The 25259-nt window shown below is 39.6% G+C and overlaps 1 protein-coding gene across 1 annotated transcript in view; it reads right to left on the bottom strand.

The window, feature by feature from the left end:
- AGPS (alkylglycerone phosphate synthase) overlaps nt 1–25259 on the bottom strand; it is a 157447-nt gene that overhangs the window by 53384 nt on the left and 78804 nt on the right. Inside the window, exons 12-14 of the mRNA XM_075608988.1 lie at nt 9197–9248; nt 4806–4882; nt 2919–3031 (exon numbers count right to left, since the gene is read on the bottom strand). Coding sequence (XP_075465103.1) covers nt 2919–3031; nt 4806–4882; nt 9197–9248 — 242 coding nt within the window. The remainder of the gene's footprint in view (nt 1–2918; nt 3032–4805; nt 4883–9196; nt 9249–25259) is intronic.

Genomic DNA, 25259 nt, shown 5'->3' on the forward strand with positions numbered 1-25259 from the left:
AGTGTCACTCAGACTGATATACTAGAGATGTAAGAAAGTGAACGCACTCACCCATGTAACACCATATATGACATTGCACAAATGGATGTGCATATAATAAATATTTAAACTGCGCTAAAAGCCATGCTCTAAACTGCGAAATGTCGAATCCAGATGTAGCCAATGTTTTTTGCAACTGCTGCAGCGCCGCAGTGGGACATACACAACGCACTAGCGGGAGAAGCAGCCGCATGTGAGGAGAAGAGACGGAGCTGCTGTGCTCACCACATGTAAGCGTGCCAACCGGTATAATATTGGCTTCATCTGTATTCTCTGATATACTGTTACCAACGAAAATGCTGCGACAACTTCCATGATGCAGTAATGAGGACACTCAGAAGCTCCAGAATGTATGTACGTACGTACGTACATACATACGTACGTACACACACCATCCCCCCCCCCTCTCCCCCGTCAACAGTCTTAGAACCTGGTGCTCGATTAAAAAAATAAATAGAAATTGCTTAAAGGAGCAATTTAAATCGGGACTTTTTTTAGATTTATTTATAATTCGTTTCACTTAGGATTCAAGCAGGGGGACCTCATTCATTTCAGCTCCAGGGACCCCCTGCTTCCAGAGATACTTCCTTCTGCAGGGGATGCCAGTATCTCCTGCAAGCTTAAAGCTCCCATGTCATGTGGGCCAATAGGATGCCACACCGGGTTACATCACGGCTTCCTATTGGCCCGCACGGTGCGGGGGCTTTGAAAAGCGGTCATTACGTCAACCCCAGCAAGCGAGCCAGATCAACTACCAGCACCACCTACGGAGGTATCTCCGGAAGCAAGGGGTCCCGGAGCTGAAATGAATGGGGTTCATCTCCGGAGACCCCCATGCTTCAATCCTGTGTTTAAAAAAAACAAACAAAAAAAAAAAAAACAGCCATCTTGGATTGCCACTTTAAAGATCGGTACTCATAGGAAGCTTTGCAGGTGCATAAAATGGTTTTATTGCCAGTGATCAATGTTTCTGTCCTGTTATTTGGAGCTTTCGCAACGAAACATCAATCTTTTCATTAATAAATCACTTAAAGCAGCAGTGCGCAAACAGGGGGGGTGCTAGATTTTTCTGTGAGTACACGGATTCTCTACATTGAATTTACATTCGGAGCACCCAGGCACCATACAATGGATCCCTACAATTACCCTTTCCCCTCAATTTGGTTATACATATATATTGTTAGGTATATTTTTCTCTGCCTGTGGCTCTCACAGTGCACCATGTGAACAGGTTTTATTTTACATTTTATTTTTTTAAATAAAACTATTCAAATACACAATTGGGGCACGATATTACGACATACTGCTATGGCTTAAACAAACATAGCTACTGAAAATATGACTCCTACTCAATGTGCTGTAAAAGTTGTGTTCCCATTTCTTGGGAGCTTTTAGCCCCATATGAGTGTAATGAATGGAGCGTCTTCCCAAACAAGGGGAAGACAGCATAACCGCAAATGAAATACAGGACTATTGGCCAGATTAACTTTTTTTTAAAAGCGTTAAGCCACAAGGCACATGCAAGTGAGGGGAATGAAGGTGCCCAAGGCTACGGCCCCGGTAACTCGCGGCGGAGCGCCCTCCCGGCAACTACCTCCCGGTGCTCTCCCCCTCCAGCCGAGCGATCTGATGGATTTCAGATCACACGCGATTGGGAGGGCGTGGCGGTGGGCGCGGCCATGACGTCACACGGCTGGTTCGCCCTCATTGGCTGAACCGCCGCCGTGATGTGGCCAATGCTCGGCCGCCGCACCAAAAACGTGTCTTTTGGCCAAGGCGGTCGCGCATTGTGGCTTGTGCGCGCGCACGCTGACTGGGGCCTGCCCCATAGAGGGCTATGCCTTCAAATGTCCCAAATGTGGCCAATGCACGCCGTAGCGCACGCCGCAGCAGCCACTGGGGACCTAGCCTAAGACTTAGTACTGCTAAGTAAATATAGCCATAGGTGTCAGATATACTGTATACTGGAATATCATCATGGCCAGTGGTAAAGGTCTCACTTATCAATACGAGACATACAATGCATTGCTGCTGTAACAAGAAATCACCACCACATGCCCCCTCTTCCCTTGGAACACTAGGCAGCCTTATTTATACACTGGCCCTACCCAGTATATTCCATCAATATTTAAGATCTTAGTTAGGTTTCATTTTGAATTGCAGCGATCATTTAATGACGCCCTTGTTAAAGCAGCAATCCCCTCTAGAAACCTATAGGAGTTTAACACGTATAAAATATCTTTGCCCCATAGCATCTATATATATTTCTAGTGTTAAGAAACATGATTTTCTTTGTTGCTAGCTCCTGGGGATAGCGTGGTAAAATGTAGAATGCATTGGGCTCTAGGGAGAGCTTCATTTTAACCTCTCGAACACAAATGTTTACATCTCCTTAAAAGCAGCATCAAATTGCAAAAATAAAAGCAACTTGTAGCAAGAGGAGATCTCCTAAAAGAAAAAAAATGAAATGCAAAAAAGGGCTCAGTGTAAATCTAAACATTCTGACTGAATATCTGCTGCATTAATAACATAATAAATATATACACATGTATATCAAGTACGTACATACATTTCCTCATTTTTACACACAGTAAAAAAACATTTCACAAATGTACATGTAATCTAGAACTACACATAAATTTCATCAACAAGTTGTAAATAAATGTGACAATAACTACATTAAAAAAAGGTCAAGTTCATAAAAGGCAAAAGTTAACCATTTGGGCCCGTCCGCCTTGGCAGCTGCAAACTAGGATTTAACGGCAGATAGCCTGCCCATTTACCCCTATGCAAGATCTTCCCAGAATTGGGAACGGGCTGGTTCACAATTTCATCACAAATACTTTAGTTAAGATGCTTTTTTTATTTTTTACACATACCCAAACTTAGCAGCAATATCGTACACTTGCTTCTCATGCTGCAGAACTTTTTCACGGTCACCCTCGAACAACAAGGTTGCCACGCACAACTGATTCGGATCAAAGCCTTTGAACTGTAAAATAAACCATGGTTGAAGATGAAAGTTAAGCTACTTTGGCAAATGCCAAGTTTGAGTGAGACAATAACACTAAGGAACTGCAGGATTTCAGGTTACCCAGTCATGCACAATTTATTTACATTGTAAAGGGCTTTTAACACAATATCACACACAACATGTTCAAACCAGTATTCTGCTTATAAAAGAAGACACAATGAAATGCAAAGTGTGAATGGAGCATCAACGAACAATGGACATTTGATGTCAACAGTCACATGCCTATATCTTCCTTTCCCAACGAATGACTGTGGGGTATATTAAATATGGTTGTCAGCTTGGTTTCAAATCGTATGATCCCAGACACATGCAGTTGCGCCATTAGGCCTCAATAAAAAATCTAGTGCGCTTATCACATTAAGATAGAATACATGTTAAGATAGAATACATGTTATGATAGAATACTCATGGGAAATAAAGGAAGGAGAACTGACCCTAAAATTATGGGTATACTGCCATGGGTGCTCACAGGAGCTGGGTTCCAGGTGGTATGCGGGGATGACAAATGCAGTACACTCTCAGTCTTCATGCAAAGGATAATTTAATCACTTTGAGAAAGGTCCACATTTTAGGACCGAAACGTTGATCTGTTATTAAATGATCCTTTGCATGAGAACAGTGAGTGTGCTGTATTTTTCTTCTCCTGATGATAGAATACTCATCGGACATAATATTTCTCTACTGCAACTTCTTTAAGAAATGCACTGTTAGGCTGCTGTTAAGGACTTTACTACATGTAGCAGAATGGAAAAAAAAGCTGTAGACATGGCCAGGATAAGGCATGTCATTCTAATTAGTTAAGCAAAGGGGTTCTGCGGGGAAAAAAATTTGTTAAAAAATAATATCAAGGAAAATATATATGCAATTCTATAATTTTAGGTTTTGCATTTTGGTTTAAATATTTACAAATGTTTCTTTTACTAATATCATGCCATAATGATGGCCTTCAGCCTTCATAGGCGTTACAAATAACCCGTTCCAACAGTATAGATCATATCATTGCGTTGGAACAATTCCATATACAGTATTAGTAATGATATACAGAGAAGAGAAAGGGAATGCATCCTACTGACCTTTAAGAAGCAGCAGCAAAAAAAAAAAAAGAAAGGTCTGTATGTGATTAAGCAGTGCTTGAGGCCAATATTAAAACCAGGTTGGTGTAGATAAACTTAAAGGTATTAAACATCAAAGCAAAACAGGGTTTTCCAAAATCAAATCAATCAAAAATGTCCACAAGATTCACAGATCAGTCTTCATGATCTGTATGTGTAAGGTTTGGAAATGTTTCATTTATTATGCAGAGTTTTAGTGGCCATATTCTTACTAGTGAAAATTGGTTTCTGTGTAGGTTATGGGACCTTTTATTGACCCAGTAGGATAATAGATGCTGTTGCAGATGAACTCTGAAATCAATGCTCAGCCACTCTGACAAATGGCAGTGTACAGTAGGTGGCACAAGAACAGGGAACCCAATTGGAACATACAGGTCATCATATCAGAACGTGAACATGGGAGCAGCTTGACTACTTCCTTGTGACTGGGGAGGGAAGCTGCCTCTACAAGCATGATAACATTGTGTTTATGGGTCATTTGTCATAGTTCAAATGGAAGATTTTGCAACCTGGTAGAAGCTTACAAGACCTAATATTTTGGAAAACCCCCATTTATTAAAAAAAAACAAAAAAAAACTGATAAGGAGCAGAAAGATCTAAAAACACAAACAAAACTGTACCTTTGTGATGTAGAATTTTTTTAACCCATCCAAAAATGAAGTAAAAATTGAGGCCACCTGAGGTTTAAGAGCATGCCCTGCAAAAAATAAATACATGCCCAAATAAATCAAAATTTAAATGAATAAGCTGCTGCAATGATCTCAACACGAAAAACATTTTGCAGATCAATTGTACAGGGGAAGGGAGCCTTCAAATTAAAAGACGCATATGGGTTAGAGACAGTCATGCCATTTAAAGCACCAGTTCCTCATGCTAGTTTAACAACAGAAACTCTCAACGTTTGCACTGTCAGGAGGGCCAGTAAAGCAATGAGCTACTAGCCCCTCTAACACTGGAGGGGTCAATCATACTGTACTTCATATAACTTTTATAAAGAAGAGTTGGTGCTTTATCAATAAACATAAGACAATTGCAAACATCCTTTTCTCAAATCCTATAGCAAAACATACTCCTTGTTTCCAGTCTTCTTAAAATAATCAATAATCTGTGATTCTGTTAACGTGGGGGTTCTCTACTCTAGTCCTCAAGCCCCCTCAACAGGTAAGGTTTTAAGGGTATCCCAGCTTCAGTACAGGTGGCTCAGTCGAAGAGGGGGGTCTTGGGGACAGGAGTTGAGAACCCCTGTATTAAGGGTTAAGATGTTTAACCTGTTGGTTGCCAGAGAGCCACTCTAGGATCGGAGAAGTTAAATGAAGAGGCCTTTTTTTTATTTTACATTTGACTAGAAACGATTCATCAAATTAATTGGTGGCTGCACATCAATTTGATAGAATGTTGACAAATTAATTGTTATTTAGCGATATCTCATGAATTGTTTTCAGGCGGTGTTTTTCTAATGCTGTATTTTACACAATGACACTGCAAACCAGCATATGTAACGCATTATAACACGTTTTGTCCAAACACTTCACATCTAAACAAAGTTATGTAGCGGTGATGACTAGCAGCGTCGAACTGCACCTCTCAGCACCATTAAACGTGTAAAAAACTGCCAACAGATCAGGCATTTAAGTCGAAAATCCTCTTCTAGAGATTTTGCTGGATTTAATTGACAACACCTATATTGATCTATTATTTCATCAAGAGTCCCAGCAGAACTCTAATGCTCCGATCCCTGGTTTGTAACAGGGGTTTAAGACATAGCTCAGTACTCAGCGGCTAATGACTCCTTTACACATCCCTATAAGATGGTTTTTGTTTTGAGTGGATTTACCTTCAAAACTCAATAGGATACACATTATAACCAAAGCACTCAAATGTGTGTCTACTGTTTGTAAAAATTGTATAGCGCTGCATCCCAGGTTGGCACTATAAAAAAAAAAATACATGTATACAGTACATACAAGTGTCATGGTTCCCATCAGGGTCAGTGATGCCACATAGTTACATAGTAGATGAGGTTGAAAAAAGACGTACGTCCATCAAACCCCTCATGTTTAAACCGTTTGTAGATCTATCAGTCAACTTTATTTTGTGGAGATGTCATCAAGAAATAGAAAATGCAGCCACTTAAAGCAGCAATCCTACCTACAAACAATATAGATTAGCAGTATTGGAACCAGTGGGTCCCCTAGAGCTCGGCCACATTCCCTTCTGCTCTGGCCACCACCTGGTTTCTTAGATACTTACCAGTGTAGTCGCCAGTGTTCACCCGGGACATTAAAATGAACGTTGAGTAGCAAGACGCAGCGGATTACAGTGCAGCTTCTTCTTGGCCTGTCGGACCCCCAAGTTGTGGTGTGCATGTTGAATTCCCTGAAGGGATCTTTAACACCGGTAACTACATTGTTAAGTATCTCTGGAACCAGGAGAGTCCTCAGAGCTGAAAATAATGAGGTTCAGCTCCAGAGGACCCATTGGTTTCAATGCAACAACAACAACAACAGCAACAAAATTAAGACCCGATTAGGGGGGATTGCATTACCTACAGATATAACCCACAGGAGAGAATCACATTTGGGGAAGGCACAACGGAATAAGTGGGGATCAACAGAAATGAATACTTGCAAACTGTCAACTGTAATGGTTCTCTGTTCCTTAAACAATATAGTTTCACACTGGCGTGCGTTCCCTTTCCAGAGAGAAAATCCCATTTGTAATGCTGCTTTCATAGCTCAGGGTTGGTTTATTAGACATGGTGATTCTATTACTGCACCTGATCACATCACCCATTAAAGACCAGAAACATCCCTGTTCAGCAAGAAACAGTCACATAGAATACCTGTTCATGCTTCATAAGCAAAACCTTTTCAATAGGAAGTTGAAAGTGATAAAACAGCTGGTTGTACCTATTGAGATTAATATCAGTATTTAGAAAGACGCCGCTATGTTCCCTAATAACGTGTATTTTGTTACAGAATATACCGTAAGCATTTTTGCTTGTAATTCCAATTTTTTTTTTAGCATTCTCTAGCAAAACTATGCAATGTAATTACATTATTGTGGATATGTCATTTAATTATTTCATTCAGGTGCCACAATTGACTGGTAATTGCGCTTATTTCAAAAGTGCTCCGTCAATCTTACAATATGTGAAAAGCTGAAAAAATACTGTGAAACCTCAATCATAGATAAGGCTAACATACCAAATAAATATGCCACATAGCAAAACAGTTCCCATGTATTGTGCAATATTCATTCATAATGTTTAGATTGGTATAATACAGAGCTATGACAACATAGAATCAAGAAATCAAATACTGTAGTTCCAATGAATCAAATGCCACTTTCGATTGATACTACTTCAAGATATCAAAAGAAATATTAAATGCATTCCCCCATGCTTTGGTTACAAACAATGTCACACTAATGCCTTGCAGAATATTGTGCAATCCTAACCTTGTCCCAGGTTATAATATATGCAAAATTATAGTACCAAAGTGCAAAATTTTAGTCCCTTGTGCTTTTACAATAAATTACATATTGATGGATAATGGCGAGAGTATATTCTTAATGTAATGTAAATGCCGTTATGTCCAGGTATGGCCGCACTAAATCCCATTTTAATCCCTTCTGACAGACAACCCTATAAATTAGACCTTTAATGGTACAATAATAAATTTTCCACCATTAAATACAGTCTTTCAAGGTATCTATTCCAATCACTTTTAATTGTGATTGGCAAAAAACTGTGACTGACTGATTGAATAAGCCCCTAAAATAAGCGTGTGCACCAAGGGATGATTGTGGTGTAAAATACCACCGGGCCATATTTACTAATTGAGTACTGTCTTCTGTCGTAAGACACCATACCGTACATTCACGTGAATCAGCTGGAAGGTGCACAAAGTGCTCAGTTAATATGGGTCACAGTGCTCTTCTACAGCTTTAAAAACTTGAAGATCAGGTAGTCACAAGATGCAGAGATGCAGAGCACAGCAAAGTCATAGGATTCCATAGGACAACAGCGGTATAATAAAAAATATACTTTATTCACACATCATGGTGCAGACAGGAAACGGGTGCAAAAACCTCCATCTCTTACGCGTTTCACGCCGGTATGGCGCTTCGTCAGAGTATAGGTAGGTGTGCCATATTCTTCCTTTTGTAGGGTTGCTAATTAGCTAGATTTGCCATCGGCCGCCATAACCGGAAACCGGAAGTTGCGCGGGCAGGCTTCTAAACCGGATGTGACGTGGCGCCACTATTGGCGAGACAATCTTATTTTAGCCTTCAGTTGCCATTACCGGAAACCGGAAGTGACGCGGGCCGGCTTCTAAACCGGATGTCTGATACGCCAATACTGTATGTCCTCATTCCATTGCTTTGATAAATATGACGCTGTTTGTTTACACCGGATTTGTTCACATTTGCAGCCATGAGACTTTAATAAATACAGTAGGCCTCTTAAGTGTTGAACAGCACATGACAGAAGTTAGATTTTTCTGTACTTTATTTTTTTTCCTTGATCACATACAGTAGGGGTCCTAAACTCCTGTCCACCAGACCCGACAACAGGTCAGGTTTTACGGATATCCCAGCTTCAGCACAGGTGGCTCAATCAGTGGCTCAGTCAAAGACAGCCACTGATTGAGCCACCTGTGCTAAAGCAGACAAATCCTAAAAACCTGACCTGTTGGGGAGTCTTGAGTACTGGAGTTGAGAACCCCCGACATACAGGAAAGTGTCTTTTTACTAATTGAGGCTTTGGTGCTCAACTCGCGGCTTGTAATCACTCCATGGCACATTAACAAAAAAACATTTTGACGGTTAAAAAAAGAATTACACATTGATTTTTAAATGAGTTGGTTAAGTTGAAGTTCTAATTCTGTTCTAACATTTTTGAACTGTTACATTAGGAAGTAGATATCCACTCATTGCACTTTTATTTCAACCAGAAATGGTTACTGTTACTCAAAGGATCTGTAAGTTTGGTGGGAAATCAACTTACCAAATTGAAATTGTGCATTGTCCATAAGGCGAATTGATGCAGGAGCACATCTCTGTAAGAGAGGAAATAAGAAATAAGACGCATGCAGACTTAAAATGAAAGAGCATTCATAATAATAGCCAAATATTACACTATTGCATATTAACCATTTTGCAGCCAGAGAGGTCTGCAACGCACTGCTGCTTTATAATGTACAACAAACTGTAAACAAATTCCTACTTTAAAAAGCTTAAAAACTATTTTGTACCTTCATTTGTAAAACTAATATGAATTATTTACTACACATTGATAATCGTTAGAAATGAATTAAGATGATCGGATTATTATGTTAAAATCATGTTTAATAGGTTTTCTTTACATTTTCGGACATGTTTTTAAACACTGTACTCTAGATCAGCGGTGCGCAAACAGGGTGGCGTGCCCACCTTGACAGTGGGGGGCGCGGGGTTTACAGAGGCCCTGCGCGCTCCCCGAAGGAGGAACTTAAATTAAGTGCCAGGGAAGCGGCGAAAGCCTCTGTAAACCTTACTTACCGTGGTTCAGCCGACATCTGAAAACGCGTCACCATGGCAACGCAGCGTCAAATGAGGCCGCGGGGTCATGTGACGTCGCGTTGCTATGGCAACATGACGTCATGACGCCCAGACGCCGGGAACCGTGGCAAGGAGGAGGGAGGGGGGCGCGCGGATAGCAGGTCTGCCTGGACAGGGGGAAAAGATTGCGCACCCCTGCTCTAGATCTCAGTGTTCTTATTTCGTGACGTTACCTTAATATTGTACCGAGCTCTGTAGAGAACTTCATTTTAAACTCCAAGACACTTAATATTTCAAATGTGTTGATCTCCTGAACAAAGTACGATATATATATATATATATATCTATATATATATATATATATAGATATATATATATATAGCAAATGGAAATATTACTGTATGCTCATTTGCATGTCTGACAGGTTTGCAACCCTGCCTTTCACCATTATCACCCAGTACTTACACTGCAGCAAGGGATTATGGGAAATTACATGCAAATGAGCACAGTGTGCCACCTTTTGCTTCAAAACCATTAAGGAGACCCGTTAAGGTCGAAACAGTTTGTCTGTGGGTGGGTTTTACTGGCTATGCATCTTAACCATGGCTGTGCTCAAAGCTGTGACCATGCAGCAAGCTTAAACCTATAGGGAACCATGTTTGTGGTTTTGAAGCTAAAGGTGGCACTGGGTGCTCATTTGCATGTTATTTCCCAGAATCCCTTGCTGCAGTGGAAGTGCTGGGTGATAATGGTGAAAGGCGGGGTTGCAGACCTGTCTAAGACATGCAAATGAGTATACAGTAGTATTTCCATTTGCTATATGCTTTGCTGCTTTGTCACTTTTTTTTACCCACCATAACTTAACTAAGGAGAGAGAAAAGAGAGAGAAAAGAGAGAGAAAAGAGAGAGAAAAGAGAGAGAAAAGAGAGAGAAAAGAGAGAGAAAAGAGAGAGAGAAGAGAGAGAGAGAGAGAGAGAGAGAGAGAGAGAGAGAGAGAGAGAGAGAGAGAGAGAGAGAGAGAGAGAGAGAGAGAGAGAGAGAGAGAGAGAGAGAGAGAGATCTATATATCGAACACAAAAAAACACAGCATTGGAAAATACGAGAATATATCTCCTAAAAGTAGGTAAAAAAATGACGATCAACACATACATTGGTCCAAATACATACATACATACACACACACACATATATGTATATACATACACACACAAGTATAAGATTACCAAAAAGAAATGCCTGCACCAAAGAACTTCCAATCTAAGATGTTTTGCAAAAATCTGTTTACTATGTTATGGGTTGTGATCACAAGTAGGAAATTATCTTTCCAAGACCGATGCAAGACCACAACTTCTCAGCAAACATTTATCTGCAAAGCAATGACAAACTATAACCAAACTACTATATACTACAGGCCCTGGTGGATAAACACAGGAAACAAAGTGAATGTCTCTTGTGATTTATTGGCCAAGCTGACGTGTGCTGCTGTTTGAGCCACAAAGCCAAACTTGGTAGTCAAGGACCCAGACCTAGTCACATTTTCAGCTTCGATTCTGTGACCCGTAACATTAACTTGGTTCTTTTATGTAATAAATATGTATGTACGCAACACGTGCTGCAGGCGACCTGTAAGAAAAGCTCTGTTTTTCAAACTAACAAATGATCCTCTAGTGTTTTCCTAGACATTGAAAATAATAATACCGCAAACGCACAGACTTCCAGACTCTTAATATAAAAATGAAGCAATGTGGTGTGATTGATATATGACTTTAGACATACCACATCTGCAATTTTTTTTAGAATCAGAACCGTGCCATTGAAATCTTGTGTCAGCAGTGGAATTATTGAATCTAAACTCGTGTCTCTGGAGTAGCACAGAACACAATCAAATATGAAACAGTTTAGGACTTTGACTGCTTTCCCAAATGGTTCCAAATTATAACACAATATGCTGGGAGATTACGTTTTTCTCTAGAGAAGACCCAAGTGGGTAGAAAAATATGATCTGCAAGGGGAAGGGAGGGGGAGAGGAGGGAGAAACAATATGGCCTGCTTTATATTACGTCATTTTAAATTAAAACATTTTATAAAAAAATGTAATCCCCCCCCCCCCCCCCAGCCACATATGTATTTTTTATTCTAACATACCATCATATTTTACGGTTTTCCCATAAAACACACGGATTCATAGTACAGATTGGAGAGTTAAAAATGATATTCATAGTTTGGTCACCGTACACAACGAGATGGAATCGGCTTTCTTTTATTTATTTCATTCACATGGATTCACTGTTTTTTCTTCACCATATTATACGTTCCAGACAACATCCAATTATTATTTAAATAAATAAAAATTAAAAAAACATTATCCAGCAGGAACCTTCCAAAAGAAACGTTAGGGGAGCTTACGCTGAATGTAGGCTATTCTGAAAGCCTTAAAGCTGCAGTTAAAGCAATATCCTACATGTATGTTTTTTTTTAATAAATCAGTTCTGTACTATGAGAAAATACTGTTAGCATTTAAAAAAAAAAAACTTTTTTAAAGAAAATTTTAATGTATTCTAATGTAACAGGCATTTTTGTTCCTATAACAACCATATACAAAGTCACACCCCCTTCCCCTTCTGAAACAGCATCACCTTTTAAAGTCCTGTCTTCTCTAGCAGTGAAACAATTGAATCTAGTGCCTGCCTGGTCACATAATCTTCCTCAAAGAACTTTGGCTGTCAGTGCAGCAGAAGAGGACCCAAGATGCATTTAGTGAACCACCAGTTGAATTTCAGCAATCGATTAGCAACTTAGCTAATTACTCGTCAGGTTTTTTTTTGAGGGGTTTTTTAATGACAACTTGAACTTCAACTTTAAACCTTGGATACTACAATGCTGTAGTCAGTCTAACTTACATAAATGTTTCAGAATCAATAGCAACAATACTACTTTACCCGCCCTTCCCCCCCCCCCCCCCTTACCTTTTTATATGTAAAACACGTGACAATGTATCATTCTACATACTTACCTAAGCTGGTAATCGTTTGGTACTCCTGTTATAAATCCTTACTGTGTGCCTAACAAAATGGTCGCCTTCCAGTTTCAATCAATCCTTCAGTCAGTGTAACTCATCAGCAACAATGTATTCTTCTATGACTACGGTAACCTTATCTATTGTTACAGTTAAACAGAAGAAAAGAGTGCAGTGTAATATTACACTATGGGGTGTGCGCTCTTTTCTTCTTGTTTTTCTGTACTGTACTATCTTTTGGACGCCTGGGTTGCATCCTGCTGGAAGAGAGCAGCACCCTCTGGATTGGACTTTATCCTATTTGCTTGTTGTCTGAATATATGTATATCAACTTGTGTGTGTGTGACATTATTTGATATAATTTTGATTGTGGCATTTGACTTATATAATTTTATTGTTTTATGTGTTACACTTCGTAGGCTCTTTTTTGTGAGCCATCCACATTGGTTTTTCAGCACCCAAGGCTGAGCCTTTTTTTTATATTTGATATATTTTAGGGAATTCATTCGGTATGTCCCCTTGCTTCCAATTAAAGCCTTGGAGTAAATATAATTTATTATTTATATTATTACAGTAGGTGTGTGTAGTCAGCTTGTTTAAGTTGACTATTGTTACAGTTCACAGCACAAACTGCTACTGTAGGAACATTGGCAACAAATGATCACAAAACAGGATATTGTTGTAAATATCTTGCACTGCTGGCGAGGTGTGCGTAAACCTGCTATAGAAATCAAAGGATGCTCAGTATATTAAAACTCATTAAAAATTGCATTGAGTTGAATACATTTTTTTAAAAAGTCACTATTATCGAATACTACTAAAATTATATAAAAAAACAAACAAACAAAAAAACATGATTTGTTGCTTCCCAGAGGCACATCGATTTTTTGTGATACAGTATTTTGCAAAACATCCTAGTTCTCTCCACAAATATTTCATTTGTCAATGTCCCACATTACAGTCTTGAACATTGAAGAAATTATAAAACAGATAATGGCCAGTGACATAAAGGTGTATGTCATATGTACAGTAGTATCCGATAGAGTGAGTTCGGAACTAGAATTTGGGCGGCATTTCGCATGAAGTCCTTTTGACCCTTGTGGGGTAATTGTTGCACTATTGCACTTACTGCTTGTAATGTAATGTTATTTTAAATAATGAGCGACTCCAAGGGTCAGATGCGGTGTTGCAAAGTAAAAAAACAGCCAGTTGATTTGAAGATTATTAGGGGTATAGACACTGGTTCAATAAATGGCAGCACTGCTTTTATTAATGTTTGACACTATAATGAGTGCTTGGTACTTCTATTTACATCTTAATGCACCAGTATCATGTAGCTTTACTTCATAGTGATATATTAAAACAGTAATCTACCCTCCACCATCCCCTCCATCATCTCCTGATGTCATGGCTCTGTATTGGCTGTTGGAGTGAGGCTGACCCTTACGGCCATTTTATTGGCCGTGTGGAAAAAGGCCAAATATACATGGAATCATTGATCACCAGAGTTCAGGGGACAGTGGATCACCTCTAGGGGACCCCATGGTTCAACATACCCCATCCACATTGCAGATAGTCTGCACTATTATATGCTTTTTATTTTCCATATTGCAGTGATTCTGCCCTCCCCAAACACTCCAGTATCCAGGGTTCATTGAAGAGGACTTCGGACCAGCCTCTTAAAGGGTTTTGAGCTGCATTACGTTTATCACTAAATTTGAGCACTTCCACAATATTTCATTGTCACAAAGTCACTTATTATATTATTGCACTTTGTTTATATATTTTCTTAAATAGAGCGCTTGTCACACATATTTTGTTCTTCACTGTATTTTGAACCCAACTGGTCTACTTACTCCTAGGTGACAGCTCATTACCCCGAGATTAGAAGTTTTATTCATGCATTTGTCATTTCTCCTGAAAATCAAATACAGTACTCTGCTCTACTGCTGATTTTTTTTAGATTGAAAGATGAAGAACCAAGTAGGGTCCAAGTTAAATATTGACAGCGATATCTTATTTGGGTTACATTGTGAAGAACGAAAAAGTATTTGCAACTTTTTTTAACATCTGAAAATGTTGCCCTGGCTTTTCTTGGAAGTAGAACACGATTGTCAATCTTATTTCATCTGAATGATATGATAATAGGATTTATGCATACACCAACTTGTCAAAAGCACAACTAAAAGGGTACAGAATAAGGAAGATTAAATAAATGCAAGAGTTCCTCCTTCATGCCTATCATAGGTTTCAAAAACCTACTTCAACCCATTGTCACCTCATACAGTGGTGAAACCGCAGACAAGGATTCTGGGTAGTGAAATGTATGGATGTTCCCCTATGAATCCACTATCACTGTAGCGATTGTATCTAGTACAAGACGAGCAAAGTGACGTTTTCTTCAAACCGATTTCTGACAGAATTAAAGAACACAGTTGCATATGAATAAAAGGTTGAAGCTTTTATATCATCACCTACAAACACCCTGCTTTATATTTTAAACTTAACATACAAAGCAAATACGTGTTTATCAGCACTATCAAAGTGTTCTTTCATTAAGCCTCTGGGGTCATTCATCAATGTCCTAGTAGCTTGGGAACAACGGTGGGAAGAAACGTTTATCTACAACCAACATATATGTAATTAATCACCCGGTACACCCATATTTTCATTTTAGTTTGCAATAAACATTTTATTTTGACTTTTCTGTAGTGTTAAAGTCATAGTGCCGCTTAATAAAAATGTCCTTTACTTTTTATCTTAATTTCTATGCTTAGTTGTTGCAACTGTTCAATAATGAACTATTTTGGAAACCGCTCTAACATTAATTGTTAGTCTAGTGTGATTAGCATATTAAAAATATTTATGACGCGCGTAAAGGTAAAAATTATTTGCAATTATTGAAAAATGTAAAAAGGCAGTGCTGCATAGTACAGAAACTAACGAAGAACAGTGGGATCTTTAAATGTAGCCGATTTTTAAACATTATTAAAATATAGTATTTATAGCATTTCTTTTTTAAACTTTTAACATTCCCATGGTAAACAGATGCTTTGGGCGGTTTCTACAATCTTTATTTCGTGTCTTTTGGTGAGTAGACCGTTTGTCCTCAAAGCTCCTTCCTTTGTTTGCAAAGTAATAATTATGTCATCAGTAATCAAACAGATATACATAAGTAGCGGATATGCTTGAATCCAGTGTTCCCGGAGAAATGCAAATGCAAGCTACAAATAAGTGAAATTGTTACTTTATTGATTCTTGGGACACAGTACCATGAAGTCCCCTTATAAAGGGGCAATCCCTTCTAGGACCAAAGTTAACCAATTACACTTGACATGTTTAATGAACTACATCTCAGTAATTGATCATTTTTTTGTTTTTACCCAAATGTGACCTCTTAGTATATTTAATGTATTCTTTAATGTTATACTTGGGAGGGGTTTGATGTCCTCTGGTTACTCCCTTTTGTGTGATGTCACTGTGTGATCAGCAGGTGCTCGTACAGCCGGACCCCCCACTCCTCACCTCCAGTTAACTTTATTGGTGCTCTGATAAGGACAGGGTGGGCTAAGGGTAAAGAAAACACTTGATTGACAAACACAGAGGGCCCCTACGAAATTAAACTGGCCACCTTTAGAAGTGCCAGTCCGTGCAAAATCAAGCTTGAGCTAAACCTATAGTAAAGAGGGGTCGGGTGCAAATTGAACTCTAAATGTTTTCCAAAGAAAACCATCAAAATGTACGCAATTAAGCATTTTAGTTTGAATAGGTTCCCCCACTTCTCACTCATTTTCAATTTAGTAGCTCTACCCTGCCCTTTTCTAGTTCCATGATGTACTGCTAATATATAGCATGAATTAAATGTATGGATGTCTATTAAGAACTGTGTTTCTAGAAATGTAAGTAGGGGGCAAAAGAAAAATGTTGGTTGAACTCCTATAAAATGTTGCTGAATGGGGCAGTATCAATAAAAATGTAATTATTGAGCAAAAAAAAAATGTTACTTGGAAGAGTGCTTTCATTTTGATCATTTTTATTTAGCTTCCTACATAATACTAGATTTTAACACCTTGGATGCTTTGCAATGTGTTGCAAACTCCATATTGTTAGTGGTTAATGGCAGCCGCTTAAAGGGTTTAGTTGCCAAATGGTTAATACATTGGGCAGATTCAGTAATTATTACATCATTAAATAAATAAATTATGTTACCTTGTGGTATATGTTTCTATTCCCTTACATGGTCTTTGTGAGACTTCCTGGCTATAAATCTCATTTATAGATGTGCTTTATAAGCCTCTGTGAAGTTACTGGAGAAACCATACTAGAAAACATGGATGTCTAGTTTTTGTTTTAGAATTCTATTAGTTTTAATGTTATAGCTTTTTAATAATTTAATTTAACTTTAATTTGTTTTGAGTTTTTGGTCCGGATTCACTAAGCTCCGTTAGCCTATTTAATGGCCATTAACCACAACGCAGTATTCACTAAAGCAAATAACGTGATGTTAACCAGGATTTACTCCCACTGAAAGCATTGTGTTATGAATAACAGACGTTAATATAAACATTATGAAAATAAGCCTAAATTATATTCGCCCTATACCTAGCCCAGGCGTTGCTCCCAGCCAGACCCAGAAAGAGAGCTTTTGCTGGAGAGAGAGAAAAGAGAATGCTGTACCTACAACTAAGTAATAATCTCAGAAGGACGAGGCAGTTATTGTCCTGGGTGGAGGATTAATCCAGTATTATTAATACAGGTCCCATTAGTTTATTGTAATTTATCGCCATTCATATCCCTCAACAACTCGTCATCAGTGTTGATTAAAGCAATTGATTCTCTCTTGCTTGATGATGAATCCTCATTAAATACTGTATCATCCTAAAATCATCTTTTCCTCTGTGTTCATAACAGAGCCATTCTCACTCATTCTCTCTCTGCCGTTTGTTGTTAAATACACTGCTTATTTTTCTTATGTAGAATGCAGGGTAGGTGTCACAGGGAATGTGGTTAGGCCCCATGGGAGGTGTGTGTGTGTGTGTGTGTTGTTTAACCCCTTGTTAGTCATAGGGGTTAGTAAGTGCCTTACTAGCCTTTCTGGAATGCAATGGGGTTAATCTAGTGGGAGGAACAGATCAACCCCTTTGTAGCACTGTGGCCAGCTCCTCTTGGACTGTCCACGAATAGCTGGCCATTTGGGCTACTAAGGGGTTAATATAGTAACAAGGTGATATAAGTCATTAACTTTTATCATCTATTCCAGCGGTACTCAAACTGGGGGGCAGGAGAATTTTCAGGGGGGGGACGGACGCGGGCGGTTGCAGAGATCCTGCACTCTTCCCCATGGCATTTAAATTATATGAGGCCTCTGCAACTCTCTTACCTTGATTCTGATGCCAAATGATGCCGCGGGGTCACATGGCGTGACATCACGTGACCCCGAGCGTCATTTGACGCTGATACAAGAGGTGATGGGGGGGCGAGCACGGGGGGAGGGGGAGAAGGCAAGGGGGGTGCAACTCTAATAGTTTGCGCACCCCTGATCTATTCTATGGCTGGTAGGAACACCCCATTATTTGAAGATAATGTAGCGTTACCCTGAAATAACGTGACGTTAACCTTATTCTAAGGAGTTGAACTATGGCCATAGTTTTTGCATATGATTACCGTTGAAATCATAAAATATGCTTATTATTACACATTATTACTTCTATTAGAGAAAACATGACACTAAAAATAGCAACACTAATCTTTACTTCATATTGGAGTAAGACTAAAAAAAAGCGATCACTCGTGTTTGTGTGGTCAACTTCAATCATTGTTGCAATCTTTCAACTCTTGTGATTTTTCTTCCCTTGAGAAGAATTAACATGGGCGTCCAGGACACAAATACAATTCTGTAATTATATTGTCGCTCTAAAATTGTATTTTCCACAAACCATGAGAAATCTCGTCTTCTCTTCCGTTTGACCCTTGTCTTGTGTTCACCCTGCAGTTCCACCATTTTGGATGCAAGGTTCAATGACATTGCAAGGCAGATGTGCATCAAAATGACAGAGAAGGATGGCTATCACAGCCTTACTCATTATTCTATCAGTCAGTAGGAAGGCAGATGGCTTGGGTTGTAATTGATTTCTTTTGCTATCAATTGATATGCCAAATTTACAGATTAGAATCTGATCAGTCGCAGGCTGTGCAATAGCCAAAAAAAAAACGAGAAGGTTTCACCAAATAGACCTGCTATAATTTCGCTTGTATACTTAATCCCCCAGAGGGATTAACAATACATATGTAATGTTGCCCTTCACAGCAGCAAAGGGATTAACAAAGAAAGAACCCATCAAAATGTACAACGCTGGGGGAGAACAGAATTTTCTTTGCATAAACCATCATAAAAATAAAATAGAAGTCCTAGTCGATGTTGGTGTTTTCGAACCATACCTCAGCCATGTTTTTTGGTATTAGCAACCAATATTACTAGTATTCAATATTACAACTATATAACTTTCAACAACCAGAAAATAAGCATGCAAACCAATACAGAGTAGGGCGGCATTCTTCCCACTGGCTAGGTCTCCTGCTGCATAGAGAACAGAGCCTGACTCAGGGTGATAAGAACGTGCCTTCTACTGCCCGATCTGAACGCACCGTAAAACCAGTCAAACACTAACTGCAAAATCTGCTGGGTGAGGAATGACTTTCGTGTTATATATCATGGTGCATAAAAAGGAAAGAAAACGGCAAATGTTGTCTAGATTAGTTCTATTTTCTCTAAGAGCCGTGGGAGGCTGAACATTTGTGAAGATAATAAACATCATTTTACAACGTACCACGTTCATTTTCAGGGAAGGTAGTTAAAATAATAAAGCAACATTTTTAAATATGTTACCCTTTATGGAGCAAGATGGGTCCAAACTCTCATAGTTAGGGAGCAAGCAGACCATTTTGTGTTAGTTTTGGACTGCAGATTTGTACAAAACAATCAGTGTTTGTTTGTGTATATTTGTTTCAATTTCCTTTATAGTTTTCATGTGCCTTTGCCTCTCCATATCCTTGCTGGGATATCCTTACTTCAATGGCCTAATATATTTGATGACATGCGGCGATACAAAGTTCAAACAACTTGTTAAATCAGGTTTCTTGCATTTGACACCCACGGATTATATAGTTACATAGTACATGAGGTTGAAAAGGTCCATGAACCTATATTAAATGTAATTTACACATCATGTAGACGGGTTTTAGTCACAGAGAAAGCGAGAAAATAATGCACAGAAATACAGGATTGGAAGCATCGCATAATGTGTGTGTCAAAACTCCTTCCCCAACTGCTCCTATTGACACGCCCTAAAGTCCTAGCTCACACGTGGCAAATATGGAGCCAAGAATCTTGGATACTTTGACATTGACATGCAGCTACAAAGTTGCCTTGGTACATATACCCTAAAGCCTGTATCACTGGTTGTTCCTGATGTGCAAGACCTGTGTAAAAGATTGAGTCTGGGCTCTAGCATTGATAGAAGTTAGTATGTTTAAATAGCAAAAGGTGTTTTTTTTTTTTCCCCTCTTAACTCTGCTGCTAATTGACCAACTGGAATAAGCTGATTTATTGGGGAGGGGGAGGGTCATGTGACTGCATTAGCTGTATATAACTAAGACCCTTCCTGCATTTGCAGGAACTGCATTGCCATGATATAGTGAGCCATTTAAAGTGAGCTTTTTAAGTGAGAAGTTATAGTTAGACTATAGTTTCACTAGAGGTGACTGGTGACTGCATCTTTCTGCAAACTCTTTTACTCACGATAACAAACGCTAAGCTACTCAGATCACACTATGATCCCATGCTTGCTAACCTGCATATTTTAACCCCCCACCCCTTTACAACTTATTTCACTGCAGCCTCTCCCAAAACTGAGTGCACAATACACTGAAACCCTGAACTGACTCTAGCATTGCAATGCACCAAAACATTTGACAATGAACAGGCACACCCATGCTGTTTAGTCTGCACACACTCACGTTGTTCACAACAGCTCCTTGCAGCACTGCATACTTCTGGCATCATGAACCTGCTATGTATTTTAACTTTTTTCTTTCTCCTGGCCTCATGGAGATATTACTCCCTCTATACACTACAAACTCCTCCATCCTGGCCCACACCCAACATCACCATACACCCTGGACTACTCAAAAGCCTTGCACTATCTACTGAATGTTGGTGGAGAACTCTACAAAGCAGCACACAAACCTCTGCTCACTCTAATAGCATACACCACAATTTTACAACCTACAAACAACTACCCAAATTCCTACTTGTACTGTTACTCTCTTTAGCAGGTGATATTGAACCTAACCCAGGTCCTCCCATTTCAGCTCTGTCCCATGCCCCTGAGAATTCCACCTTTAAATTCCAAAAAGGGCTATCTGTCGCCCATATAAACATCCGGAGCCTGCTGCCCAAACTGGACAAACTAAGGGCATGGTGCCTTATGCATAAACCCAAAGCCATCGTTCTTACAGAAACATGGCTATCCCCTAAAACCCCTGATGCAAGTATCGCCATTCAGGGATACTCCATTTTTAGGAGAGATAGGTCAAAGAGAGGAGGAGGGGTGTTATTTTATATTGCAGACACCTTACAATTTACACTGTTAAATTGCCCCCCAAGCCCACCCTCTTTTGAAATTCTAGTTGGCAAAATCTACCTCCCCTTTTCTAAGCCAATCTTGCTTGCTGGCATCTACCGCCCCCCTAAAGCCCCTCTACAATCCCTGACTGATATCACCAAATTTCTTGGCTCCATTTCCTCTCTGAATGAGAAGAGTGAGCTGCTAGTTCTTGGAGATTTCAACTTCAATTGGCTTGACCCTAAAAACCACAAAATCCAGATACAATTGAAGTCACTTAACCTATCGCAACTCATTTCCCAACCCACACGGATAAACCTGAAATCGCATAACCATTCCTTGCTAGACTGGATTCTCTCCTCAAACCCCAGCAGAATCCAATCCTCTGGCATCCTTCCTGACATTTTCAGTGACCATGCAATAGTGTACTGTGTAAGGAAAATTAAAACGCCCCAATCAAGCCCTAAAGTTCTCCTCACTAGAACATTTAAAAACTTTAACCCACAACAGCTTCTGGATGACCTTACCAACTGCCCATGGCACAGAATCGATTTAATTCCAGACCCTGATTCTGCGCTTGACTATTTCCAATCAGAGTTCTTAAAACTCTGCGATACCCATGCTCCACTACGCAAAATAAGGGTACGGGGGGGCCCACCTTCCATGGGTTACAACTGACCTTATTGCACTCTACCAGCTCAGGGATACCTTGTGGAAAAGCTACAAAGTAACTGGCACTACCAAGGTTCTCAATCACTACAGATGCATGCGGAACATGTGCACAAGGCAAACAAGGCATGCAAAAGCACAATATTACTCTGACAATCTCCACCAAAATACAACAAACCCAGCTAACTTCTGGAAGGTTATCAACAATATATTCCAGCCTCCTAACCATCAACAACCAAGTAATATCACTAAGGGGGATATTACTCTGACAGACCCCACTGACATTGCAAATGCATTCAATGATTACTTTGTGGGGTGCACCACTAACTTATTAGCAAAACGCAGCCCAAACTACAAACCTGAATCTCATCCTGGGAGTACCCCTATAGTACCACCCCCTCCCAACACTGCCCACAATTTTCAATTTGGCCCAGTATCTGAAGAGGAGATTATACAAGCGCTCCTCAAACTAAAACTAAGCAGCCAATGTGGATCTAGGTTCCTACGACTTGGTGCCCCAGCCATTGCCAAACCAATTGCGTCCATAGTCAACTCTATCCTGTCTGCAGGCCATATCCTTAAGACCTGGAAAACTGTCAGAGTTGTCCCAATCTTCAAAAGTGGGGACAAAAACACTGTCTCAAACTACAGGCCAATCTCACTTCTCCCAATTCTATCCAAAGTCATGGAAAAATGTGTCCACTCCCAATTAAGCGATTTCTATACCAAGACAAATTTCCCTAGCCAATTCCAATCTGGGTTTCTGGGTTTCGTCCCAAACACTCCACCGTAACTACCCTGCTAAAAGTTTGCAATGAAATCCAGTGTGGAATGGAACGGGGACAACTCACTGGTGCAGTATACCTAGATTTTGCAAAGGCTTTTGACACAGTTGATCATGCTATCCTGCTCAACAAACTCCAGAGCTCTGGAATAGGGAAGCATGCTTTAAACTGGTTTCAGTCCTACCTATCAGGAAGATCCCAACATGTGTCCATCTCAGGCTCTAACTCCAACCCCCTGGATATCACCTGTGGTGTCCCGCAAGGCTCTGTTCTGGGGTCCCTACTCTTCTCAGTGTTCATTAATGATCTTCCCACAGCTTGTAAGGAAGCCTCAATACACATGTATGCAGACGACACAATCCTATATGCACACAGCCATAGCCTCTCTAACCTTCAACACATACATCAGTCTGACTTTTTGAGACTCGAAAACTGGATTTCCCAAAACAAACTGTTTTTAAACACTGACAAGACTGTAACAATGGTATTCGGGACCAAGACTAAATTCTTAAAGCTTCCAGTGACTGAGCTCCTGATTAGAACCAACGCTAACACCACCCTAACCCCTGTCACTAGTTTTAAATACCTGGGCTTATGGTTTGACTCCCACTTAACATTCGGGATGCACATTGATATCCTGACAACCAAGACCTATGCCAAACTAGGGGCACTTTACAGGAACAAATCCTCCCTAAGTCTCCTGGTCAGAAAGCGTATCGCACAGCAGATGCTAATGCCAATTATTGACTATGGAGACATAGTATATGGCTCGGCACCTCAAACCCATCTTAGCAAACTTGACACCCTCTACAGTTCAATTTGTCGTTTTGTTCTCCAATGCAACTACAACACACATCACTGCGATATGCTCAAAGAACTAGATTGGTCATCACTCGAGTCTAGGCGCAAAGTTCACCTTTCCTGTCTTGCCTTTAAATTCTTCATGGGCAAGCTACCCAGCTACCTGAACAAGCTCCTCACCCCTACCACATGCAGCATTTATCACCTGAGATCAGACTCCAAAAGACTGTTCATGGTCCCAAGGCTCAACAAAGTATCCGGACGTTCCTCCTTCTCCTACCGTGCATCCCAAAACTGGAACAACCTACCAAAGACTCTCACATCCATCACCAGTTTAAGTTCTTTCAAATCTAAGGCTGTCTCACATTTTAATGTGGTCTTCAACTGTTTCATACGCCCATAATATATATTTTCTTTAACTGTGCACGCAATGTCTTGTATATAATGTATACCCTGTTCATTTATGTAACTGTATTTGTAACCATGTATTATTTGTTTTACTCTATGCCCAGGACATACTTGAAAACGAGAGGTAACTCTCAATGTATTACTTCCTGGTAAAATATTTTATAAATAATAAATAAATAAATAATAAATAAACTGGGCCCCTGCTTCTATCCTTAGAACCATGTATACCAATTAGCACATAAGGCACAAGTTGTGTAGACGTTTTAGAGCATTTGCTCCTAGGATTAAAAGAATTTAAACTTGTGAACTATATAGAATTATAGTTGTGTACAACATATTCCCCACATCTTACAATATGGGGAAAGCAGTGATGGGAAAACCGTAATAACTTCAATATGAAAATTGTTCTCTACAATTTTCCAACGCCGTCTAGAGCCAGAATAGTTGAAGTGTAGTCATGCGTGCCCAGAACGTACCAGAGTGAATCAGATAAGAGAATTACTTCAAGGATAAAATTAATTATCTTTACATTTCAGCTTAAGTAGTCCAAACAAAGTCTTTCATTAAAGCATGAAACAGAAATAATGTTCTTGCCAATAATTTCGATGGGGAAAGAAATCTTTTAATGTTCAAAGTATATTGCGTTTATCTTCGACAGACATAGTTTGGTCTTTCCAGATTTAATATCTGCTTGTACAAAGGAAATCACCAATCAAAGCATTCTGAATATGAAACCTTCCAAGTCAACAGTGTAGGACAAATAACAAAATGTAAGAACATACTTTGGCCAATACCTGATTTCTAATCTCAACTCCCAGCTCCCATCACAAGACAGCCCTGATAAATCTCACTAATTGGAAGGCAATGCCCACACATTGGGAGGCACACAGTATCTCCTTCTTTACAAGGGCAAGACCTCTAGAAACGTTTTCCCCTTTTAAAGGTGCATTAGCACTCACCTAAAAAACAAATAGCTTGTCAATTAAATTGTCTTCCTTATAACAAATGTAAATCAATAGGCAGCCCCCACCATTACTTGGTACTGTGTGAGAGAACCACTCCTCAAAACTACGAGTCTGAAAGATGACTGCAATCTTCTAAGAGGTATTATATGATGCGCATATCATACACTTGATTCATGTTTCTTACAGCTGATGCAGGCACAAATAACATAACTTTTAGGGTGTGCATCTGACACTTTGCAGGAGATTAATACATATCTTCCCG

The sequence above is a fragment of the Ascaphus truei genome, chromosome 7, assembly GCF_040206685.1.
Source record: "Ascaphus truei isolate aAscTru1 chromosome 7, aAscTru1.hap1, whole genome shotgun sequence".
In the NCBI taxonomy this organism is placed as follows: Eukaryota; Metazoa; Chordata; class Amphibia; order Anura; family Ascaphidae; genus Ascaphus; species Ascaphus truei.